Source organism: Marmota marmota, unplaced genomic scaffold (assembly GCF_001458135.2).
Source record: "Marmota marmota marmota unplaced genomic scaffold, marMar, whole genome shotgun sequence".
Taxonomy (NCBI): domain Eukaryota; kingdom Metazoa; phylum Chordata; class Mammalia; order Rodentia; family Sciuridae; genus Marmota; species Marmota marmota.
In genome coordinates this window covers 10,832,948-10,858,067 of record NW_026000249.1, presented here as the reverse complement: position 1 = coordinate 10,858,067, position 25,120 = coordinate 10,832,948, and the positions used below count along the sequence as shown (strand labels likewise).

General features: G+C 33.8%; 1 protein-coding gene across 8 annotated transcripts in view; it reads right to left on the bottom strand.

Moving 5' to 3' along the window:
* Cnksr2 (connector enhancer of kinase suppressor of Ras 2) overlaps positions 1-25,120 on the bottom strand; it is a 241,034-nt gene that overhangs the window by 61,836 nt on the left and 154,078 nt on the right. For 5 of the 8 annotated variants that reach the window (XM_048796450.1, XM_048796452.1, XM_048796454.1 and 2 more), the window contains 2 exons: positions 23,038-23,127; positions 21,266-21,480 (listed from right to left, as the gene is read on the bottom strand). In XM_048796450.1, the coding sequence (XP_048652407.1) occupies positions 21,266-21,480; positions 23,038-23,127 (305 nt within the window). The remainder of the gene's footprint in view (positions 1-21,265; positions 21,481-23,037; positions 23,128-25,120) is intronic. The other 3 variants (XM_048796451.1, XM_048796453.1, XM_048796456.1) reach the window with 1 other exon arrangement.

Below are 25,120 nucleotides of genomic sequence, written 5' to 3'. Positions count from 1 at the left end.
GAGTGCAATGTTCTTCCTGGGAGGAAGTTTCTTTTTGCATTCACAGCTCCCTGTCTGAATTCTGTTGTCTTCTGCCTCCATTCCTAGGGCGCCTTCATCTTTTAAATGATGACATGGGTTTCTGTCACATCCCTGAACTCCAAGTGGGAGATACCTGACCAATGGTTCTAAATATACATTTTTCTTGGTTCCCTGCTCAAACACAGGAACTTAGCTTTATATCAGTCTTACCCCTGGTTATTATTTATCTTTATGCAACCTCATTACTCACAAATGAAAACACTGTTGCTTGTCTTCCCAGTTAACTTCACTCAGTGAGTCAATCATGTTTCCCAACATTGCTGAGGTCCATTTGTTCTCTGATACTCATTAGAGACAATCCCCAGCCATTACTACCTCTTTCTGTTCTAAGACCTAGCAGATACATGGCTTTAGTTCCCAAATATCACTTACCATTTTTGTTCTGGTCCTTAGAGAGTAGATCTAATATTTTTTAACCATCAAACTATATGTTTTCTTTGTTTTATTGCTATATATTTGGTGTAGAATGAATGAAAGGGCTTGCACAAGTACATGAAAGTGAAGGAGTGTTTTTTTTTTTTGTGTGTGTGTGGGTGTGTGTGAATTTAAAGTTTATAATACTTATTGGCCACCAAAAATTGGTTCTTCTACTAAGCAGTTTTGAAGGCCAATTCTCTTAGAAAGCATCTCCTTATCTTATTTCCTAAACCATGTTTCATTAAATATTTCTAATACTGTCCTAGCATTTTCTGTTTATTTTAGTGAGTATCTGGGCAAAAGTTCTTCAAACATTTTAAGAATGATCTACAAACTCTGATCTTAAGCAACTTATGAATTCATATAATCAACTGGGACTTCTTGGCTGGCCTATAGGCTGCCTTACTCAACAAATTTAATATGTACAAAGCTGATCTCATGATATTTACCACCTGTCAACCAAATCTGCTCTTCTCTTAAGCTTCTTTACCTTACTAATGGCAATTCCATTTTTTCCCTTTCCCATGGCTCAGTGCAAAATCTTGGGAGTTACTTTTTTTTAAACTCTTTTACTTCTCTTACAGACCATGACCAATTTGTCAGCAAGTTGTTTTAACTGTCTTAAAAATTTATTTAGAACTTACTACCTCTACTATTATCACCCTGGTCTAAGCCACCACGTTATCTTACCTGGGATACTGAAAAACCTCTTTCCTCACTGTTCTCCCTGCTTCTGCTCTTTCCCCTTCCAAATTAAGACCCAGAGTGATCCTATTAAATAAGATTTGAATCATGTAATTTATATATATATATATATATATATATATATATATATATATATATATATATGAATTAAACTATCCAATGACTTCTCACCTCACTCTGAGTAAACATCCATATCCTTTCAACAATTTTGAAGGTACCACATGATCTGGTACCCTGGTTCCTTTGCCTATTGCTCTTCTTCTCAAGACACACTTAATGATTCTAGATCATGCCATGTACAGTCCCATCTCAGGGCCTTTACCCTTGCTGTTCATTCCCTCTGAAATAGTTTACTCTTTTACTATTATCAAATGCTTATATTTTAGTAAATTCATTGTAGGCTTCTTTATATAAAATTATTATCCTCATTGCCCTCAACACTTCCTATTTTCTTTTCTGACCTTATTATTCTTCTTAGCATTTAGCATTATCCAAATTACTTATGTTTCTAATTACTTGGACTTCCCTCTAAATGCCAATTCAATTAAAGAAAAGGAATTCTATTTGTGCACAGCTTTGTCCTTGGCCTAAAACAAGGCCTAGCACAGAGTAAGGGCTCAGTTAATACCAGTTAGATGATGGAACACTGAAGAAACCATTAGCAAAGAACAAAGGATATAATCTTAACTAGCTGGTTATTGTAACCTGAGTCATTGCAGGGAGTAGGGAAAGCCAGGTATCTTTTCTCCAGTAATTCATGCACATCACATTACTGAATGTTCTATTCTTTAGGCCATTCATTTGGGAACAAAAGAAAACGTTCCTTTTTATCTAATCTACTTTAGCATTACTTGCACTGGGATTGTCTTGGTGCATATAACAGTTTAAATTTAAATTCAAGATGTGGCTGGCAAAAGTACATTAAATTTTTGTCAAAAGATATTTACACAAATAATTATATGATGAATTATGAATGGATGTGTTGAAATCATAATTCTATCCATAAAAATAGAATGTGCTAAAATAAAGGGTCATTAGGGAAGTATTGTTGATCCTCTTCTTAACCATGGTGATGCATGCAATGGTGTTCTGTTTGGCTATAAAAGATCCCTTTTTCAGACGTTTGCCTGAAAAGACCATTTTTCATTCATTTTGTCCACAGATGTTCTGGTTTAAACTCCATTCCTCTATCTTTTGGATGGAGAAGTATGGGGGGGGGTAATTTGGGTCATTCTTATCCTAAAATTTCAGAAGCACTTATTTTAATTGTAGAAGAAAAATGACAGTTTCTGTGTTACATTTTGAAAGCTCAGCTACTATTAAATTCTTCTCAAGTTGCAAATTGCTGCACTTATGGAAAAATTTGCAATCAAAATACTCTCTTGTTGCAAAATAGCAACTTTCTCTTACTGTAATTTTCTGCAAAGTTCCAATATTTCTTCAGTGACGGGTCCAACCAATAGTTTATTTCTTCTCCATAAGGAAAAAAAGGTGCTTAGCAACTTGAAACATTCAGGACAAATGACAGCTGCTTCCACATATTTAATTTTTAAGTAAACAAACACAATCCTTTGAGATTTTAAATTTTTTTATAACTTTATTTTATTTATTTATATGTGGTGCTGAGGATCGAACCCTGGGCCTTGCAAGTGCGAGGCCAGCACTCTACTGTGGAGCCATAACCCCAGCCCCAAGATTTTAAACATTTTACAAGGAAAAATGTTTAATCTAACTGCCTAATTATTTATGTCAGCAGAAAAAAGTATAAATATAAGCAAGTAGGATGAAATGACAATGGGACTAAATATTAAGTCAAGAATTCTTTCATTGGCAATAAAAATAGCCTAGAACTTAACAAGTTTGCTACTGTGGTGGTGGCCTTGCCCATTTGCTACATGAAACAAAAAGCTAGTGCAGAGAGGGGTGAGGGAAGTGGCACTGCATATTCATGAGGTAGCTCTGTATTCTGTCAGTAAAGTTAACCTGAAGTTTTACTGAATGAAAATGGCTCCATACTAACTTGAAAATAAGCATGCTCTTAAAATATAAACTAATCAATTATGAGTCAGATAACAATAAAAAGCCAGTAATTGGGAAAAACTGATAGAAGGTCAGTCAAACAGGTTAGGCAGACAACAGGCTTATCAACCATTGAAGGAAAGAGGTAACTGAACTTTTTTTGCATGATCTCATGTGAATCATTTCCTATGCAGTGGCAAAGTAGGAAGAAGGGGAAAGTGGCTAATTGGTGAACATTTGGAAAGGCTAACAGAAATTACTACTCTTGGAAAACAGGAACTGTCATACTTGAGGGTCATCATGATTATCATTTTCTGAGGGTTTATTATGTGTAACAGGCACTATGTAAGTTATTAATTTCAATCCTTACAACAAATCTATAAAGTGGTGATCATTAACCTTATTTTAAGGGAAAGAAAACTGAGAGAATGCATGAAGAACTTGCTCAGGATCTTACAAGTAGGGGCCTCTTAGGTGGTCTGTCAACCCTAAAGTCTTTTCTCTAACTCTACAAACAGTATTTCTTCCCAAGTTATTTTGTAGTCATAGTAACAATGTGAAAGAGAAGAAAAAAATGCTTCTGACATGAGACATCCATTTATGAAAACCTCATATGACATGTGATGCAAGTACATTGCTATGTGGAAAGGATTCTACAAAACAGAAAGTTATCAGTAAGGATAATACTTTTTTATATAAATGGAAATAATTTAAACCAGTACCATCTTATCAATCTATTTTTCATACATACTTTATCAACTTTATTTTAATTAGAAAGTTATATACTTTGTGGGTGAAAAAAGATTTGCAGGATTTCTTTTTGGCAACCATTTATAATATCTGTATGATAAGAAGGTTCATGTCAACATCTTAATTCTGCAAATGAGATAGAAATTAAGGTACATAAAGGTCACAACACTTAGCCAAAGGAGACAAGGATGGGACTGGAATCACATTTTATTCTAAGCCTATTAGCAATGTGAACTCAATGCAATGGAATTAAAAAGCTCTATGTCAATACTAATAAGGAAATAATGGATTCAAATAAGGCAAGCCTGTCTTTCCACTAATTCTTTACATAGGAGAAATCTCTTGGAGCTGACCAATCATTATGTATTTTTTTTTCACACAAATACACTCCTGATTGCTAAGCAATGCCTTTAAACTACTTGGTTCACTTTCTCATAATATGGCTTATATCTACTATAGTAGTTTTGTGAAGGCATAAACCATCTGCTTTGGTCACCACTCTATACTTATTTCCTAGTATAGTACCCAACATAAAATGATCAGTTCAAAGGATGAACCAATTAGTTTCAAAGGATGACTCAAGTAGTTACTGAACACATATGGGTGTGGGACACTGATGTATGGGTTATGAGTTACAGCATCTCATATGCAATCTGTCAGGACATCTTGTCCACTTACCTTAAAAACATATCCAGAGTCTAATCCATTCTCATCACTTCTACTTTAGCAGCCAGAGCTAAGGCATGCTTATTTCTCACTTGAATTGTCCTGATTCTATCTTGTCTCCCCACTTTCCATACTTGCCCCTGGCCCTTCACCTTTATTCTCAACACACCAGCTACAGTATTACATTCAGAATGCTTATTTATCATTAAGAATGGAATGCACAGTATCAGTGGAGCAATACTGTGGTAGGAATCAGGAGACCTGACTTATCTATAATCCAGACTTTATTCTAGCTCTATCTATGACTGTGGTCAAATCACTGAATTACTCTTGACCTCAATTTCTTCGTCTGCATGATCCGGGCTTTAAATCAGATGCTCCTAGGTGTTTCAGAGAGTACTACCTTCATGTGATCCTCATTGAAAAATGAATGAAAAAAAATGGTTATTCATCAGTGTAAATCTAATTAGTGTTGCCCTAGAAATTATAAATAACTGTAATTCATGTCAGTTTTAACACTAAATGCTGAATTAGTCTTTGAAAAGCAGTTTATGTTTAAGCTCCACCATACATGGAAATAACCTATGACCACCCATATTAGGTTCAGCTATTTTTGAATATCTGATTGATGTGTACAATTGACATGGATTTTGCATTTGAGACAGAGGCAGAAAGTTTCTAATAGGTGCAAAGCAGAATTAGGGCCGCTCCTTATCCTGACACTTCCGTCTGATAAAAACTGTTGATATCTGGATGCTAGAGAAATCAGGGAAGGTTTACAAATCTTTTGTGACAAAGAAATGCTTATTGGCGGGGTGTTCTTGATCAAGTAATTTTTTTTTTCTTAGTAGAAATATTTTTCAAAGAGAATATGGAATAAAAGTAAAACTTAAGAAATTTATAAAAGTCACCATACTCAATTCATTTTATAGTAAAATAATTGTTATATATCTCATACTTTTCCTTCTCTTTATAATGAAACACATACATATAGTAAGACATGATTTTAAGACTAAACTAGCAACACTGGCTTCATCTAACAGAAGGGAGAAATAAATTTTATGGAAAGAAATTTTTTTAAACTCCCATATTTGCGGCAGGGATCAAATCAACATTGTGCTGTCAATTTAGATGGCATTTTCCACAGTTTTCTCTGCAACGTAATGCTCATCTTATAAATAAGAAAATTGGGTAAGACAAAGAAAGCAATTCATATAAGAAATCTAGAGGACCTAGTGTTTGCTTCTACTCTAAAACTGGTTGCTTCAAATGCCCCTAGATTATATTTTGCTTGTTTTCAGCCCACTAGCAAGGACATTTTGGTAATATGGTTAGAGGAAGAATATTTTATATATGTATATTCACAGTGCTAGATGCTGTATCAGATACTTTATATACATTGGTTCCCTTTATATATATATATATTTATTGAACAGAAAAAACAGAAAATACAATATCCAAAATATTATATAGCAAATGAGAAAGTGATATCATATAGCTGTTTCTTGTAATAGCCATATGACAAAAATTGAGGACATGATGCTATAATGCAATAAAATGAAGGAGTTTCAGCAACTATGATAACAGGATCTAGGTATACAGCCTTCTGGCATTCTTCCTCAGAGTATGTGAAGAAGTCAGTAAGAGAATTGTGTAATCTTTTATTAAGTAGATACTTCTTCAGGTAACCTAGATATTTTATCCTGGTTATTATTTATATTAATCAGCTTTTGATTTAAGATAATTTAAAGTTATAGTTTCTAATATACACTTTGAAAGAGTAAGTAAGTAGGTTGCAGGGATGATACCTTCATTGGGGTGGGCTATGCTTTTGAGTCCACTTCAGATTTATGATAAAATGAAATTTTTTACTTAAACATACTATTGAGAAATCTTTGAAGCAGAGTGCCACAGGGAAGGAAACCTCAGTGTGGTTATGTTCCAGTTTGCTCAGGGGTTCTAGTTTGTCTTGTTTTCTCTCACTTCATGTCCAGATTTGCTTCCCAAACATTGGCTCTGCTGAGGTATCTTTACCAGTTCCTCTACTGAGTAAGATCTAACCTTTTATTCCATGTCACTTAGTGATTATGCTCCCCTAACTGTACCTTAATTGTTATACTCATTACAGCCCAAGGGTAATATATTCTTTTAGTCCTAGAAGGCTTGATTTGCTCATCATGATGTAAATTACCTTACATGCAAATGAATTTTTTTCCTATATGGAATTAAGAATAGCTATTTTGTGCTCTGCACAGTGGAAAAGAAAACTTTATATACAATGTATGACTGAATTCTGAAGAGGAAAAATGAAAGATTATATTTTTTACTGAGGTTTAGAAATGGGTCTAGAATTATACAGCTCACTTAAAGCCCATCTTTTATAATGACAACATTATCCTTAGCCATTTGAATTTTTAGAAAAGCCAAATCCATTCTTTTTCCATTCTACCCTGATATGGTAGAAGTAGTAAGAGGCAGACTTTGCATTATGATTTTGAACTAAGATTCTAGGTTGAGCTCAGGCAGTTTGACTCACTGCCATTGGCCATCAATTCCAATGAAAAGTTCATAAAGACTGCTAACAGGTTAATATTGTTCTTGGAAAGAATATCTTCAAGAAATAGTAGTCAATAGTTATGCCTTTCTGTAGTTTATTAAGAGGAAACTGGATAAGATTTGGGCATTTACAGCAAATCATTATGCCTACAGTTTTGTGGAATTACAGATTGCTGAAACCATCAAAAGAATAATATGCTGAATTAAGTGAAGAAAATAATTTGGTTCTTTAGTCAGGATAGACTTTAAAGAGTTCTAGGAGGTTAGATAATTTCAACTAGAGTTTTATTAAACTTGAGATATTTAATTAAATGAATTATGGTAATGAGGTAATGTGACTAGAATGATTATGGGAGCAAAAAATCCTACTGCCTACAAAATTTGGAAAGTTTTCTGAGGCTATTAAGTGAACCAAAACAAGTCTATAATATAAAAGAAAATGATACTTTTTAAAGGTCTCTGATCAGAGCTTCTAAAGGCAGGTATGTCCTCAAATAATGTGCAATTATTGACCTTAGCAACCAAGTCAAGGGCCTTCCACTGAAATTTGTTTTATTTTTTTTCTAAAGGCAACAAGGAATTTGTAATCAGATTTAAATTTAATAAATTTAAACTCAATAAATTCCTAATTCAATTTTTCTGTGTCCTGTGTTGCATGGTGCCTCACTAATTAATTTTGTGTTTTGCTTCCTGGTAGTCATTACTTAATCAGTAACTAGCAGAATGAGACATTTATTCAAACATGAAACTGAAAATACTGTGTTTCTGTTTATCAATTATATATTATATCTTTATAATTATATATAATTATGTTTATACATAACACTAACATTATAATAACATATATTATACACATACATATATAATTACATGCAATTATATATATATATATGTGTGTGTGTGTATGTATCCACATGCACATGTATACATACAGTGGTGCTGGAGATTGAATCCAGGGGATTGCACATGCATGTCAAGAGCTTTACCACTGAGCTATACTCCAGTCTTAATAAACTATTTTATACAGTGTGGCCAGAAATCTTTCTCAAGAGTAAGGGTATATTAGCAAATCTTTTTTTTAATGCTCAAATTTTAAAACTTAAAAACCAGATGGAACAAAAAATTTTAAATATATAAACATTTTCAAAATTAATAAAATTTATGAATTTTATCAGTTTTGTATAGCCATTCCATTAAGTCACAATTCTTATACATCAAATCTCTTATAGGTTTCCAACTCTTTAACTGCACCAGAGAACATAATATAAACAAGTTGGGTTAATTCACACTCAATCAATATGAACATTAGTTTTGGGGGGATTGTTCTTATTTTCGTATTTCTCTATTTATATTCTATAAATTTTTTTAATGGTTAACTAAATTTTCTTAGAGAAATTAAAGAACCATTCAGATTATACATGTCATCTTGGGGTGAGCTTTGGTGCTTTCTGGTTTTTGAAGAATTGGTTCAGTTCATCTAAACTGAGTATTTGCTTATTCATTTAGATCAATGAGGTTTACCATGACATTCCTTCTTTCATTCCAGATATTGGTAATTTTAGTCTTCTTTCTTTTTTTCTGTACCAGTCTTGATAGAGGTTCGTCTTTTTTTCCCCCACAAAATCCCACAGCTTTAATTTTTTTCTATTTTTTTTGTTTTCAATTTCATTGATAGTGCTCTTTATTAAGTCTTCCTTCTGCTTTTTTGGGGGGTCCTTTCCTAATTTCTTGAGGTAGGATTTCAGAGTTGAGATTATTAGAACTTCTCCTCTTCTGATATAAGCATTTAGTGCTATGAATTTTCCTCTAAGACTACTGTGTTTTTATTTTCGTCCAGTTTAATTTTTCTTGGAACATTCTCTCTTTTATCTAAGGATTATTTAGAAATTATTGTTTAATTTCTAAGAGAGTTGATATTCACTTATCTTTTTGTTATTGGTTGCTAATTGTTTTCCCTAATGATCCAAAAGCATACTTCATATTACTTCCATTTCTTTTTAAATTGAGTTTAATTTTAAGACCATTATCCTGATGAATGTCCCATTCATACTTGAAAAGAATAGGTATTCTGTTGGGCATCAGTTCAATACTATTAGTGAATAGTCATTTGGTACTTCTATATCTTTTCTGACATTTTGTTTAGTGGTTCTACTAATATCTGAAAGAAGGACAATGAAATCCACAATTGTAATTTTAGATTGTCAGTTTATGCTTTCAGTTCTGTTGGATTTTTGCCTCTGATAATTTTAAATCTCTTGTTTGGAGCATATACATTTACGATTTTCTGTCTTATTGAATTGATCCATTTTATGCTTATTATGGTAGAGGAAAAGAAGCATGACTTTTTTTTTGATAGTTGTTTCCTTGAGAACAGGCAGGTATTATAGAAAGATTCTTTTTTTATGGCTATATTTTTTACATGCCCATTGAGGTTTCCAGATTGTAGGATTTTCCAGACTCAGCCAGATATATAACAGGCAAGAAAAAACTAGGAACTCACTACTTGTTTGTTCATCTCTACCCCACCCCACCACCACCTTTCAGAGTCTGAAACTAGAAGTTTGTATTTGTGAATCTTTATCTTCCAGTCTAGCCAGTTCAATTATGAGTACACCAATTTGTGGTAAATGAGAAAATGGGGCTAGGGTGCAAATAGGTGATTTGTCTGAAAGGGAAAATAAGACCTTTCTAAGTATAGAAACAAAGAGAACTATTAGAATAAATGAATCAGGAAATACAAGTCAATTTTCCTCCTATTCTTTACAGACTACAATTCAACAAAATTGTTTCATATTTGTAAACAAGTAAAGCCAAATTTTCTTTTATTCTTCTTTTTTAAAAATATATTTTTTTAGCTGTAGATGGATACAATACCTTTATTTAGTTTATTTATTTTTTTATGTGGTGCTGAGGATTGAACCCAGCACCTTGCACGTGTGAGGCAAGTGCTCCACTGCTGAGCCACAACTCCAGCCCCAATATATTTATTTTTTTGTGGTGCAGGGGATTACAACCCAGGACCTTGTGCATTCAAGGCAAGCACTCTACCAACTGAGGTATACCAACAGCCTCTTTTATTCTACTTATTTTAATCATGTATCTATATCTAAAGCAGTAGATCTTAAGAGTTTTTGACTGGAGCCCCCTAAGAGAGATCAACAGACACCTCATGTTCATGTATCCCTCTGTCCCCACTTTCCAATGGAAAAAATAGCTATGTGATACCAACAGAATATTACTCTATAGTTATTACTGGCTATGGACAAGTCAAACTATATTCTTAGAAAACTGTGGTGAAATAGGAATCACTGGATATAGAGGGTAAACAAAGCAACTAACCTAAAACAAACTAAAATTGATAGTAATTAAGTCTAATACTAATTTGTAATGAAATAATAACAATAAAAATCATAGGTAATTGTGCCTATAATCCTAATGACTCAGGAGACTGAGGTAAGAGGATTGCAAGTTTGAGGCCAGTCTCAGCAACCTAGCAAGACCCTGCCTCAAAATATAAAATAAGGACTGGGCATGTTGTTCAGTGGTAAAGCACTGTTGGGTTCAAACCCTAGTACCAAAAACAAAAATAAAACAAAAAAGTCCCCCCAGTACATAGGTAACTTAAAAAAAATCCTGATGATGCATTAGTAGAGCATTCTTCCTATTTTTTCCTCAACAAAATAAAGATTATTTATGAAAAACCCGCAGTCAACATCATAGTAAATGGGGAAATGCTTTCAACATGAGATAATTTATATCAGGCATGAGATAATGATGTCCACTCTCACCACTCTTATTCAATACAGTACTTGAAATTTTAGCTTGTGCAATAAGGCAAGAGAAATAAATAAAAGGGATGCAAAATAGGAAAGGAAGAAGTCAAATTATCCTTATTTGTAGGTGATAGTGATGCTATACTTAGAAAACCCTAAAGGCTCCACTGGAGGACTTCTAGATCTGGTAAACAAATTCAGCAAGTAACAGGATACAAAATCAATACATAAAAATGAATAGCCTTTCTATATATCAATAATGAACCCACAGAAGAAAAAAAAATCAGGAAAATAATTCTATTCACAATTGCTTAAAAATACCTAGTAATAAACCTAACCAAGGAGGCAAATGACCTCTAAAATGAAAATTACATAACATGGAAGAAAGAAATTGAAGAAGACACAGAAAGACCTCCCACCAGCTGCAGTAGCACATGATTGTATAGTAGATACTCTAGGGCTCAGGCAGGAGAATTGCAAGTTTGAAGCCAGCCTCAGCAATTTTGCAAGGTCCTATCTCAAAATTAGGAAGTAAAAAGGGATGAAGATATAGCTCAGTAGCAAAGTGCCCCTGGGTTCAATGCCCAATACTGAAATAAAACAAACAAACACACACAAACCTCCCACATTTATGGGTTGATGGAATTGACATTGTTAAAATAACCATATTACCAAAAGTGATCTATAGATTCAATAAAATCCTCATCAAAATACCAATGACAATTTTCACAAAACTAAAACAAATTCTAAGATTCATATGGAAACAAAAAAATGCTGAATAGCTAAAATATCACAATAACTGATTTCAAAATGTACTATGGAATCATAGTAACAAAAACAGCACAGTACTGGCATAAAGACAGACACATAGACCAACGGAATATAATAGAGGTCACAAACACAAACCCGTGCAGCTACAGCCATCTAATTCTTGACAAAAGTGCCAAGAACATATGTTAGAGAAATGATAGCCTCTTTAGGTGCTGGGAAAACTGGATATCCATATGTAAAAGATTGAATCTAGAACCCTCTCTCTCTCACCCTGTACTAAAAACAACTCAAAAAAGGACCCTCATTGTTACACAAAATTACATATAAGAGTTTGTGAGGGGAAAGGGAAAAAAAAAACAAGGGAGAGAATTAAACAACAGCAGGTGGGGTAGAGAGGGAAGATGAGAGGGAAGGGGAGGGGGGATAGTAGGGGATAGGAAAGGTAGCAGAATACAGCAGTCATTAATATGGTATTATGTAAAAATGTGGATGTGTAACCGATGTGATTCTGCAACTTGTATTTGGGGCAAAAATGGGAGTTCATAACCCACTTGAATCAAATGTATGAAAGATGATATGTCATGAGCTTTGTAATGTTTTGAACAACCAATAAAAAAAAAAGGATCAAAGACCTAAGTATAATTCCAGAACTTTGCAAATGCTTGAAAAAAACATAGGGGAAACACTTTAAGACATAGGCACAGGCAACAACTTCCTGAATAGGATACCAATAGCTCAGGAAATTTCATAAAATATCAACAAACGGGGGAGGGAACGGGAGTGACTGGGGTTGAGGCTTAGTGGTAGAGTGCTTGCCTAGCATGTGTGAGGCGCTGGGTTTGAGCCTCAGCATCACATAAAAAAAATCAATAAACAAAATATTATGTCTATCTACAACTAAAAAAGAAATTCTTAAAAAAATCAACAAATGGGCCTATGTCAAATTTAAAAGCTTCTGTACATCCTAGCAGCTCAGGAGGTTGCAGCAAGAGGATTCCAAGTTCAAAGTCAGCCTTGTCAACTTAGTGCAGCCCTGAGTAACTTAGTGAGGACCTGTCTCAGAATAAAAAAATAAAAGAAAAACAGCTCAGTAGTTAAGTGCCCCTGGGTTCAAATCCAGTACAAAACAAAACAAATCAATCAATCAAACAAAAAAACCTCCTACATAGCAAAGAAAACAACAGAATGGAGAAACAGCCTAGAGGATGGGGAAAAATATTTGCCAGATACTCTACCAAAAGTATATTAATATCCAGAATATAAAAAGAGCTCAAAAAACTTAACACCAAAACCCCCAAATCACCCAATCAATAAATGTGCAAAAGAAATGAACAGACATTCTCAAAGGGAGAAGTATGAATGGCTAATAATTATATGAAAAAATGATCAATATCATTAGTCATCAGGGAAATGCAAATCAAAACTACAATGAGATTCTGTTTCACTTCAGTCAGAATGACTATCAACAAGAATACAAAAAATCAAATGCTGGTGAGGATGCAGGGGAAAAGAAACCCCTATACACTACTGGTAGGGATATAAATTAGTATAGCCACTAAGAAGCCTGTATGGAGGTTCCTTGAAAAGCAAAATATGGGACTACCATATGATCCAGTGATAATTCTCCTGAGTATATACCCAAGGAATTAAAGTCAACATAGGATAGAGATACCTGCACACTCATGTTTATCCCAGCATGATGCACAATAGTCAAGGTATGGAATCAACCTAAGTGCCCTTGAACGGATGAATGGATAAAGAAAATATGGTATATATACACAATGGAATATTATTTGGTCACAAAGAAGAAAGAAAATATGCCATTTTCACAAAAATAGGTTGAACTGGAGATCATAATGTTATGTGAAATAAGTCAGACTTAGATAAATATGCTTTCCCTCATATGTGTTATCTATGGGGGGGGGGAAATGTCATTAAAGTATCAGAGAGACTATTAGAGAAAAGGAAGGGGATCTGGATGAGGGTGAGGGAGGATAAAGGGGGTGGACAAGATCAAATTATGTTATTTACATGTATGAATATGTAACAACAACCCATCATCCTGTATAATTAAAATGCACCAATAAAATATAGCACTCCTCCTGAAAACCATTGAGATATGAGCCATCTACAATTGTGCTTATGCAAGAAGAAAATGACTATTGTCAAGATTGTATGAATACCAGGCTTACTGGAAAAATACTGAATCAAAATATTTAGTAAACTCTACTAAAGCATTGCTTTATAATTTCTTGATTTATAACCTTTTAAAAATTAGTAGGTTACTGGTAAGCAATAGCTACCCATAACTGAAAAGGAAAGTCTGTAAAATTACATGTTATTTGTCTATAAGAATCAAAGAAAGAACTGTGATTTCTGGGTCAAGCCTCAATCATCAAGCCCTTTGCCAAGGTTGGCCCATACTTTGAGATTTACTGGTCTGGGGAAGTAGCATGCTGGGAAACACTTCTCATAGTCTTTATTATTCCTATGTAAACCTGCCAGTGCTGCTATAAATTTGGCATTAGTGCTTTAGAAATAATCAAGGCATCTAAAGGAATAAGAGAATATACATTAGAACAAATACATTAATATTAGAATGGATATTTAGCATATTTCTATGCTTCCTGTGAGGAGAAACATCATGTTGCACTGCACAAACGCCATTTTATGGGTGAGTAAAGTCAAAATGGGTGAAATTAGTTGTTATAAATAACTGTTAGCTCAGAGGTGGCTTCTTTGCTGCTAAATTTAATTGTCCTCTTATTTTTAGTTACTTTGATCCTGAAATAATGCAACTAAATCAGGAATCTGTTATACAAACCAACCTTTATAACTTCAGATAAATTTAATTATGAATGTTTATATGCTGATTATAGAGTTTCCATCTTTGTGATAATAATAGCTCTGTCTTCCCTAATAGATGGTAAAATCTTTATGAGCAGAAATGGCTTTATTCAGCTAAAGATGTGAATTTTTGAGTCAGACTTCTTGAACTCTTAATTCTGTTTCTTTTGGAGCTATGTGTCAAGTAAAATCACAGTTCCTTTCTGTTTTGCAAAATAGAAATAATAATGATAATACCAACTTCACGGTATATTCTGAGGATTCAATAAGATAATGTACAAGTTCTTTGCATAGAAACTTAATAAATAATCAGTAATGTTAGCTAGTAGTATTAACAGCATTGGTAATATTATTATTAGACTAGGCCTTTACACGTAGTTGACACTACTAGAAGTATTAAATTTCGAGAGGCAAAACTATTGAAATGAAATAAAGTCAATTAGGTATCTTATAAAAACATCATTTCCATTATGATACGATGTATTTTACAAAGAAATACCTAAGAAAAAAGGTACACTCATACATTGCTGTTGGGAGTACAAATTGGCATAACCACTCTGGAAAGCAGTATGGATATTCCTCAAAACACTAGGAATGGAACCACTATTTGGCCCAGTTATCCCACTCCTCGGTATATATCCAAAGGACTTAAAATCTGCATACTACAGAGACATAGCCACATTAATGTTTATAGCAGCTCAATTCTCAATAGCTAAGCTATAGAACCAACCTAGGTGCTCATCAACAGATGAATGGATAAAGAAAATGTGGTATATACACACAATGGAATATTATTCAACCATAAAGAAGAATGGCTTTGTGGGCTGGGGTTGTGGCTCAGTGGCAGAGCACTTGCCTCACACATGAGGCCTTAGGTTCAATCCTCAGCACCACATAAAATAAATAAATAAAATAAAGGTATTGTGTCCATCTACAACTAAAAAAACAAACAAACAAACAAAAGAAGGATGGCTTTGTGACCTTTGCCAGTAAATAGATGGATTTGGAGACTATCATGCTAAGTGAAATAAGCCAGAACTAAAAACAAACAAACAAAAAAAAACAACCAAACAAACAAACAAAAAACCCAAAGGTTGAATGTTCTCTCTGATATACAAATACTAACACACAATATGGGAGGGAGGAGGGAAGAATAGAAGTTCAGTGGATTAGATAAAGGGGAATGAAGGGAAGGGAGGGGGGATGGGATGGGAATAGAAAAGTCAGTAGAATGAATTGGACATAACTTTCTTATGTTCACATATGGATACACCACCAGTGAAACTCCATATCATGCACAACCACAAGAATGGGATCCTAATTAGAATAAGATACACTCCATGTATGTATAATATGTCAAAATATACTCTATTGTCATGTATATATATATAAAGAACAACAAAAAAATAAAATAACAGTTTATTTATTTGTTAAATTAAAAAAGAGGCTTTAACACCTATCACCCTCCTACCTCCACAAAAATAATCCCTCAAAAATTGACTAGGATGGCTAAAGGTACTTATTAGAAATAAAACAACAATTGAATGTCTGTATTTATATCCTAAAAAAAAACAACAATTGAATGTCTGTATTTATAACCTATAAAACAATCCTCTTCCACTGAATTCCTATTCTATTAAAATTGGGTTGTCATTCAAATGAGCAACTGGTAAAAATGATTAGTAGTTCATCATAAAAAAACTAATAGAAGCTACAAAAATTCTGGAATGTTATGAAAGAAATTATACAGATTTTTGAACACCTACTCAAAATCTGTTGTTAATAAATCATCTAAAATTACATTATTTGCTTTATCAAAGTATACCTGCATGCTGCCTGCATCCATAATCAAATTTTACTTGTTCTGGCATCTCAACAAGTTTATTTGGAAAAAAAAGTTTTATAAGATTTGAAGATGAGATTCAAAACAATTTAATCATTATTTATATTTAAGATCCTTCTGGCTACATTTGAATTTCACATGCACACACACTGCTCTCCAACTTTTTTAATGTGCTCTCAGGTCAGATAAGGGTTTTGGCAGTTAACGACTTCCACAGTTTCAGACAGAATCAGTGAGTAGGTAAAATAAAGTTACGATTTTTTTGAAAAATGTCATAACATGTTTGGCTGATGGACATATTGGGACCTCTGAGATGGAAGGGAAAGGAGAAAAGCAATGACTAGCTGAAGCTCTGAGCTACCATGGAGGAGGTGTGGTCAGAGCTGTGGGGGAACTAAACTTGTTGCATTACTGATCATTGTGGACGCGGCTTAGGATATGTAGGAAGGCTGTGTTTCTAGGTTGAAGACATGGAGAAAGTGCATTAAAAATTTCCTGTCCACATTCATTTATTCATTGATTTATTCATTACATTCTTATTGACAACTTATACTAAGTGCTAAAATATAGTGCTAAATAAAAAGGAGAAATTGTCCTTGCCTGTCATGGAAATAGACATAGCTGTCCTACTATGTACAGGAAAGAAAGAAACTAAGAAGATATTTACATAAATAAATACATAATTGTAAATCTCAATAAAGGTTTTGAAGAAAAAGTACTGAATATTAAGAGAATATAATAGAAGAAACTGCTTTAGTTCAGGGAACAGTGGTCAGGGAAGTTCTCCCTGGGAGTTTCGGTTTAGACAGTCCAGAAAAAAAGGTGTAAAAGGCATTTTCAGTAGAGAGAATAGTATTTCAAAAGAGAAAAGAGGTGGGCAAGAGCTGGTGGATGATTATAGTGGCTAGAGCATCATGAATGATTCCCTTTTAAATAATTTAAGAAAAAATTGGAATAACAAATATGTGAGATTAATTTTTAAAAATATATATTTTATAATACCAAAACTCTAAATATTTATTATCCTGTAAGAATTTCTGTGGTAATTGCTGATAAGAATGAATCAAACACTGAAGTTAAACTATATTTGCCTTGTTTTGTTTATTTTTATTGGACTGCTTTCTAAAATAGACCAGTGGGGATTACAATTTAGGTCTGCTCATAAGGAATGCTATGCATACACACAACACCCCTTGAGAAATTTGTTTATAGATATCTAATGTTGATATGATCTTGCTGTCAATTTCATACTAAATTTGAGCTCAAAATTTTTAGATTACACAGAGCTAGTAGTATATATAACAGCAGAGATAGTAGCCTATAAAACAATCTTCTGCCACTGAATTCCTATTCTATTAAAATGGGGTTGTCATTCAAAGGAGCAATTGGTAAAAATGATTAGTAGTTCATCATGAGGGTGACTGGATTACATATTGATATTGGTCTTGAGTTTTCAGGAAAATATAAGTAAAATTATTTCATTTTAAAATGATAATGTATAAACAGAAAAATAAAACATCGATTTCTGTGAAATATAAAGATATCATTTAAGTGTATTTTGTTTCACCTCCAAGGTTCAAGAAATTTAACTATAATGCTCTGTAGCCTCTCAATAGACCATGCTGAATAACAACTTGTGCTCTAGAATAGCAGTAGCTCTGTATGTTTTTCCTAATTTAATAAAAAAGTAACATAAGGCAAAGAGAAATCTAGATAGAAATTAATCCAGGCACTGAAAATGATATTAACAACAACATATGAAGGCACCTGTATCATCAAGTCAAACTTTTTTCAAAATGCACATATTTATCCCTTAAGGCACAAACTCTTCTATGTAATGGAATATCTACCATGCACAATGCACTAGGACAGTATGGAAACCCCTATTGTATGTGATGGGGATCCTAGTCCTGACGAGAGCCCTTACAATTTTTACAACACACCTTTGGGTAAATCATTTATCCTTTCTGAATTTGAGGGTTTTTTGTTTGTAAATAGAGTTTTCTAGGATTCAAAATACATAACAAACATGGAAACTCCCTTGATAACTGTGGAAGTACCAAGTACAAAATGAGGTCTTGTATTGGGGGAGGTAACTCAGGGAATGGAAGAGCCTCATAAAAAAATCCAACAGTGAAAGTTCTCTATTTGAACATTGGTTATAAGCATCCAGAATGCACTTGGGGGCTAACAATTATTTTGCTTCTTCTAAACCTGAGAATAGATTACAAAGTACCCAACCTTTGACTATGGAACTGGTGGATCAATGTTACATGGGAGGATATCTCCCAAAGTTAATGCTATTCCTTACTCTGTGTTGGCATTCTGTCAAAAATTAGCTGGGTACCTATCTGGGAAATACCATGTTACAGACTCAGGACACATAATATGATGCAACATAAGGCAGAAATGCATTCTTGATTTCTTTCTTGAAATAAACTTTTGGATGTGAAGTTACTAGACCAGACTCTTGATACACCTAATTAAATAATGCCCTTAAGACAGGTGGCAACAATTTATACTTCTAGAAAATACAATATTATTTCAATTGATTCACCTTTTCCTGTCTTTAATTTAGTAATTCAAAATCCACAATACTCATCTATCTTCCTTCCCCACACAGTAATTTTTAAAAATATACCTTTCTAGATATGCATAATGGAATGGAATAATGCTGAATATTTAAATTCAATGGCTCACCGCTCTCTGTAAATTTAAATCCAAACTCTTAATAGTTGAAGTAGCCTCTTACTCCCTCTTCAGTCTCATCTCTCATTACCAACTTCTCTTTTGAATAGGCCAGCTGTCTCTCATCTTCAGACCTTTGTTCAGACTATTACTTTTGACTAGAACACTAGATTCTAGAGGGATTTCAGTGTTCATATGATTTTTCTGATTAGTGGTGGTAACAAGAGTGGCCCTCTTCACACGTATTAAGGAGTATTGATTTTAGACTCACTTTAAATGTTAATGAAAAAATAATTTGATATTTCAGTCAGTTAATGGAGGGTTGAGAGGGACACTTTCCTCTTGGAAAAAAAGAGGCTTAGGAGTATTTAACTGGGGAACAGAAAAGGTAGAGAATTAGGCACTGGAGAGTGCTATTGACACCCCAATCCAAATAAAGAAAAATACTTTCTATTCTAGGCTTTTTTCGTGTGTGTGTGTGTGTGTATGTGTGTGTGTTTGTGTGTATGCACATGTGTGCATGCACCTGCAGTACTGGGGAAGGAACTCAGGGCCTCCTGCATGATAAGCAAGGTTCTACCACTTAGCTACATCCTATGTCTCATTAAGAAATTGTTTGTTTTGAGAAAGGGTCACATTATGCTGCCTGGGCTGGCCTCAAACAAGTGATCCTCCTGCTTCAGCCTCCCAAATGGCTTGTATTATAAGCATGTATCACTGCTCACCATTCTATTTTAGTTTTATAAGAGACATACAGAGTAAGAAAGTAGATGATTTAAGAGATTTACACAGATAATAAGTTTTTAAATCTTTCATAAAATGTATGCCTAGATGGCACACCTTTGACAACAATGGTACATTAAAAGTTTTTGTGATATGGTGAGCATTAAGTGCAGCTGTTCAAATTACTATTTAAAAAATTGCATTCTGTGTTTTAAGGGCTCTTATTAGAAGCTTGAGTTGTACTGGTGCAGCAGTACCTTTTAACCAAAATGGTCTAAAAGGGGTTGATTTTTTTAAACATTTATTTTCTAGTTGTAGTTTGACACAATACCTTCATTTTTTATGTGGTACTGAGGATCGAACCCAGTGCCTCATACATACTAGGCAAGTGCTCTATCTCTGAGCCACAACCCTAGCCCTAAAAGGGGTTTATTTTTAGAGTGTTCTGGCTAACAGTATTCTTAGCTTCCATGTGGCCATTGTTTTAGTTTCTCATCACCAATCTAAACTGGATGTAATGGCTCTGCCCTTTGACTACTCAATTTATGCTCTGTACAAGAGGGATACAACAGCCAAATCTGAATATGCAAGTCCCTAGCTAAAAAATCATCAATAGCTCCTTATTACTGCAGAAAAGAGCATAGGTATTTTATCATATAATTTATAATCTAACCTCTGCCTAAGTCCCTGTACCTTTTTATATTGCCATCTTTCTACATAATGTTCCTCCATTTTTAATGAACTAGCATTCTAAGGCACATAAAGTCCCTGGAACTTGGCATATTCTTACACACCTATGGTATACCTGTATATGCCTTCCCATTAAAATACTTGGCATATTCTTACTCACCTATGGTATACCTGTATATGCCTTCCCATTAAAATACTGCTACACTCTTTTCACTTGTCACTTAAATGCTTCCCATTATAACTTCCCCAAGATTAAGGCCCTTCTTTTCCTATGTTACTTCTTTTTTTCTTTCTGCTCCTACCCATTATAAGTTAAATAATGCTGGGACTCTCATCTTTTTCCTCACATAATGGTGTGCTTTGCCTTCTCATTTTTATCTCTAGAATCATGCTCTATATCTTAGATAATCATTTTAAATGGAATCATGAATATATTAAACATTCTATCTTCAATGTTAAATTTTACAGCTACCTGCACACTGTTTATCAAGCTGATGATTAATCAGGTAATTAATTGTTGTTCTACATTAACTTTGGGTATTTTATCTCATTAAAATCCACATGACATAAGAACTCATTGAATATATAAACTGAAGAACAAATCAATAATCCATCATTTTTAAGGACCATGCTCTAAAATTAGAACCTTATGCAAAATCTAGGAATAGGATAAAATAATCTGGAATTTACCTCAAAGAGTCAAAAGGTGTATCAAAGTTCTTGAAACTTTACTTACATGGTACAGTGTGGTCTCTGGCACAGGTGTGCCCATGATGTCTTGTCTTAATGCATCCATTTGTAAACTAGGTAGCAACGAATAGTGAGTTGGGCTACTGCTCTTATCACCCTTCTTTTTTGACTTCTTCCCTGTATCTTTTTTGCTGTTTCTCTGAAACATGTATTCTTCTTGAGCAATTTTTTCATTGCTCATGTATCGAAGTAGAGAGTTTTCTATACAAAAGAGATAAATACACCAATATAAATATACAAATATCTCAAATTTACCATTCGTTCCCAATTGTGCTAGAAGATTTCATTTCAGAACTTTTAGTTGATTTGATTGACAAAATATATGGTGAAAATACAGTAGGTCTTAATTACTTGGGATTACAGGACAATAAGAAATAGACTCTAGATTATTTCTCCTGGTTTTATCTTTGAACTAAATATATCAGAATCACCTGCAGAAATTGAATCAGAAATTCTGGGTGTTAGCTCTAAAAATTTCTAATAAATTCCCCAGGAGGATTTCTGTAATGATGGATGACAATCACTGGTCTATGGCACGCTAGGTAACATACTTGGAAAAGTTAAAGTCCTCATTGTGAACCAATAGTCAGGAAACTTAGTTCATAAAACCTATACTTAAATTAGTAGCACTTTATATAGCACCCCCCACAAGATACCACTATAACATGAAGTCTCAAAAGAGTGACTCAGAGATGGCATATGATAGGCATTTCTCTTAAACTTTTTAATTGATTGAATCTATAAATGAGATTAGAAACATTTGGAAAATGGAATGAATACATAGATGAAAAGGAATTTGTAAATGTTCCTGGGCTTGTCAGCATTTTCAGAAGTGCTCACTCCATAAAACATGTGTTAAGAAGACTAACAAAGCAGATATTCATGCTTGCTTGTCTTTGTGGTCGGTGGATTTGTGCAGGAATGAGATAAAGTCTGTACCCTGTCTAGAAAGAATAGGCAAATGGGTCAAACATGCTAATCTAAGCCTAGTGATCTTCGGTTCCATGAACAGTTTTTTGTTTTATTTTCCATCTACAATCTCATGTTATTTTACTTCAGAAAGTGGAAGTAGCAGCATGATCAATGGGGACCACCATATCCACACTTGGTAGAACCCAATTTAGTAATGAGGCTTTCAGTTGCTCTCTTTACTGCTCACCCAATAGCAGAATAAATGAACAAAAAAACCTTACTTTTGGTAGATACTTTAAGAGGAGCCCATCCCCACATAAGAAGATAACCCTGAAGAGCAAACAGAACAGAAAAAAGCAAAGGAGCCCCCCCCCCCATTTCAACATGGTTTTCATTAGAGTCACTGGCCCAGTTTCCAATAGCTTTTTTTTTTTTTTTTTTAATAAACCCATGTGCTTCAATGCTCATTCTGAGGTTGTATCAATACAAAAGTAGTGACATTGCATTGCGGACCAATGGGGACTAATAACAAACTGTTTCTATCTACTGAACTTAATTATTTTGTGCAGTTTCACACTTCTGACTTTGTTTTCAAAATATTAACTTTTGAACAGGAATCAGATGCTCATTTTTCACACTGTACTATCTACTCTGAATCCCACAGAAGACATTTGTAGATATCTATTTAATAATGGGTCAAGATAGTCAAATATTGGTCTGACTTCATTTGTTGCACAATAAGTCAATGGTAGAATAAATTTTCCTCTGAAGCCATAACAATCTATTTAAAGAACATTTAAATTTGTTCAAACAACCCAGCCTACACTGAAATTCTAGAACACTTACCTCTTCTACTATCTCTCTTCATCTTATTTGGATCTTCATAGTCCCCCACCCAATTATATTCCACTGGCATAGATATAGGTCGTAGCTTGCCTAAACACAGAGAACAAAGTTCACATCACATTGTTTTTCTTCCCCATGTCTGCTCAAAGTTAGGCTGATTTTCAACTACAGTGAACAAAACACACTCACTTATATTAAACATTATGGTTGGCATTCGTGCAGATGAAGAAAATGTGTGTTTTGAGCCAGAAGGTGAAACTGCCTGTGGCAAATGGCCAAGTAATAATGGAAACTTAGAGTATTTTTATAAATAATACAGAATAGCCTAGGTTTGCTCTCTTAGGAGTCTCAAACTATAAGAGTGTGGTCCTTCAGAAAGAGGATCATCATTTCCATAATTTTATTTCATTTTCAGTAATGAATCTCTTATTCCCAAATGTCCAAATATCTACCTCATGATAGCCAACCTCTGAAATGGTAGCCCCTTGTGATTAGCCTGACTATGAGGACATTAATCCAGTTTCATGTCGAATACCACAAGGCTAACTTCTTATCTTTATTGTTTCTTAACGTATCACCATTTTGGATACTATATATCAGCAATATGGCTAGATTAGTTTTAATCTAGCCATTCAGTTGGGTCTGCCCCTGCACATCTCTTTTTCTACAATAAGCATTCTTAGTTTACAGATACAAGTAATCACTGTTTTGGCCTATCCCATTTCCTTTTGGGTCTGTATCCTCACCAAACAGCATTTTACTTTAGCAAGATGAACTAATGATGAAGACTTTTTGGTGGGGCTACAGTGTATGATTTTTGTTTAACTTAAAATTACTGGAGCACAAAATAGCTAATGAAAGTTATTGAAAAAATGTAAAAAGGATACCTAATGGAATTACTTGCATGAGATGTTGTTTAATAAATTTTGAATAAATGAAAACCAGAGACTCATATATGACTGGATCATAAAATAATGATCATGATATTCATGATAAAGTGTAAAGACTTATAATCATTTAACATATGCCACATACTGCTTAAAAGTTTTAAAAGTATTAAATAGTTTAGTCCTCACAATGAAAAAAACTGAGAAAAATTATATAATCAACTAAAGAAATACAGCTGGTAAATGCCTGGTACTAGGATTCAAATCCAGGCACTCAAAATATTGCTTTTGCCATAATTCTTGGTGACTTCAATAGTCACTGTCTGATATTCTGACCTCAGTTTCTTGATGGTCTCTTCTCCATGCATAATTTGATAATCTGTAAAGGATAAAGACCTTCTAAATATCCACTTTCCAACCTTCTGTATTCCTGCATTTCTAGTATATTTCCTACAGAATTCTAAACCCAACAACCTTCATCCCTTTAATATGCTGATTTTACCACTTTTTAGTATCTCTCAGTTAACTTCTTTCTTCTCTTCTTCCCTCCTTGCCCACCTAAATTTCCTGATCAATTATTATAATCACTCCAGGTATTTTTAAAAGTTAGCATTTTTATCTATCAGTCAAAAAATAAATTTAATTTAAAATTCTGTCAGGAGATTTCTAATTCTATTCTTATGGAAACTTCACCAACTGTATCTTCTTATATACACTAATACAGTGTTATTAGGTTTTGCTAAGCTCTTTTAAAGTCTGAGGATGAACTAGACAAGATAAAATTAGTAATGAGCCAAAAAAGCAGTAATTATTTAGTGGCTTACATTCAAGGCAAGCAACTACCTTTATAAATAACCATGCAGAATTCTGCAATTTTTGTGGAATATATTTTTGCTCTTTTACACAGAGGGAATTTATGAAGATTCAGGTCAATATATTCTGCCCACCAACGAGAGATAATGGGTTGAAGAAAAGTCTCTTTTTGTCATGTGTATTACACTGCTTTGCAGAATCAGTCCTCCAGATTTTCAATGTTTCCCTAAAGACCTAAAAAGAGCATGCTACAGGGACACTGCTACATCGATGTTCATAGCAGCACAGTTCACAATAGCAAGACTGTGGAACCAACCTAGATGCCCTTCAATAGACGAATGGATAAAAAAAATGTGGCATTTATACACAATGGAGTATTACTC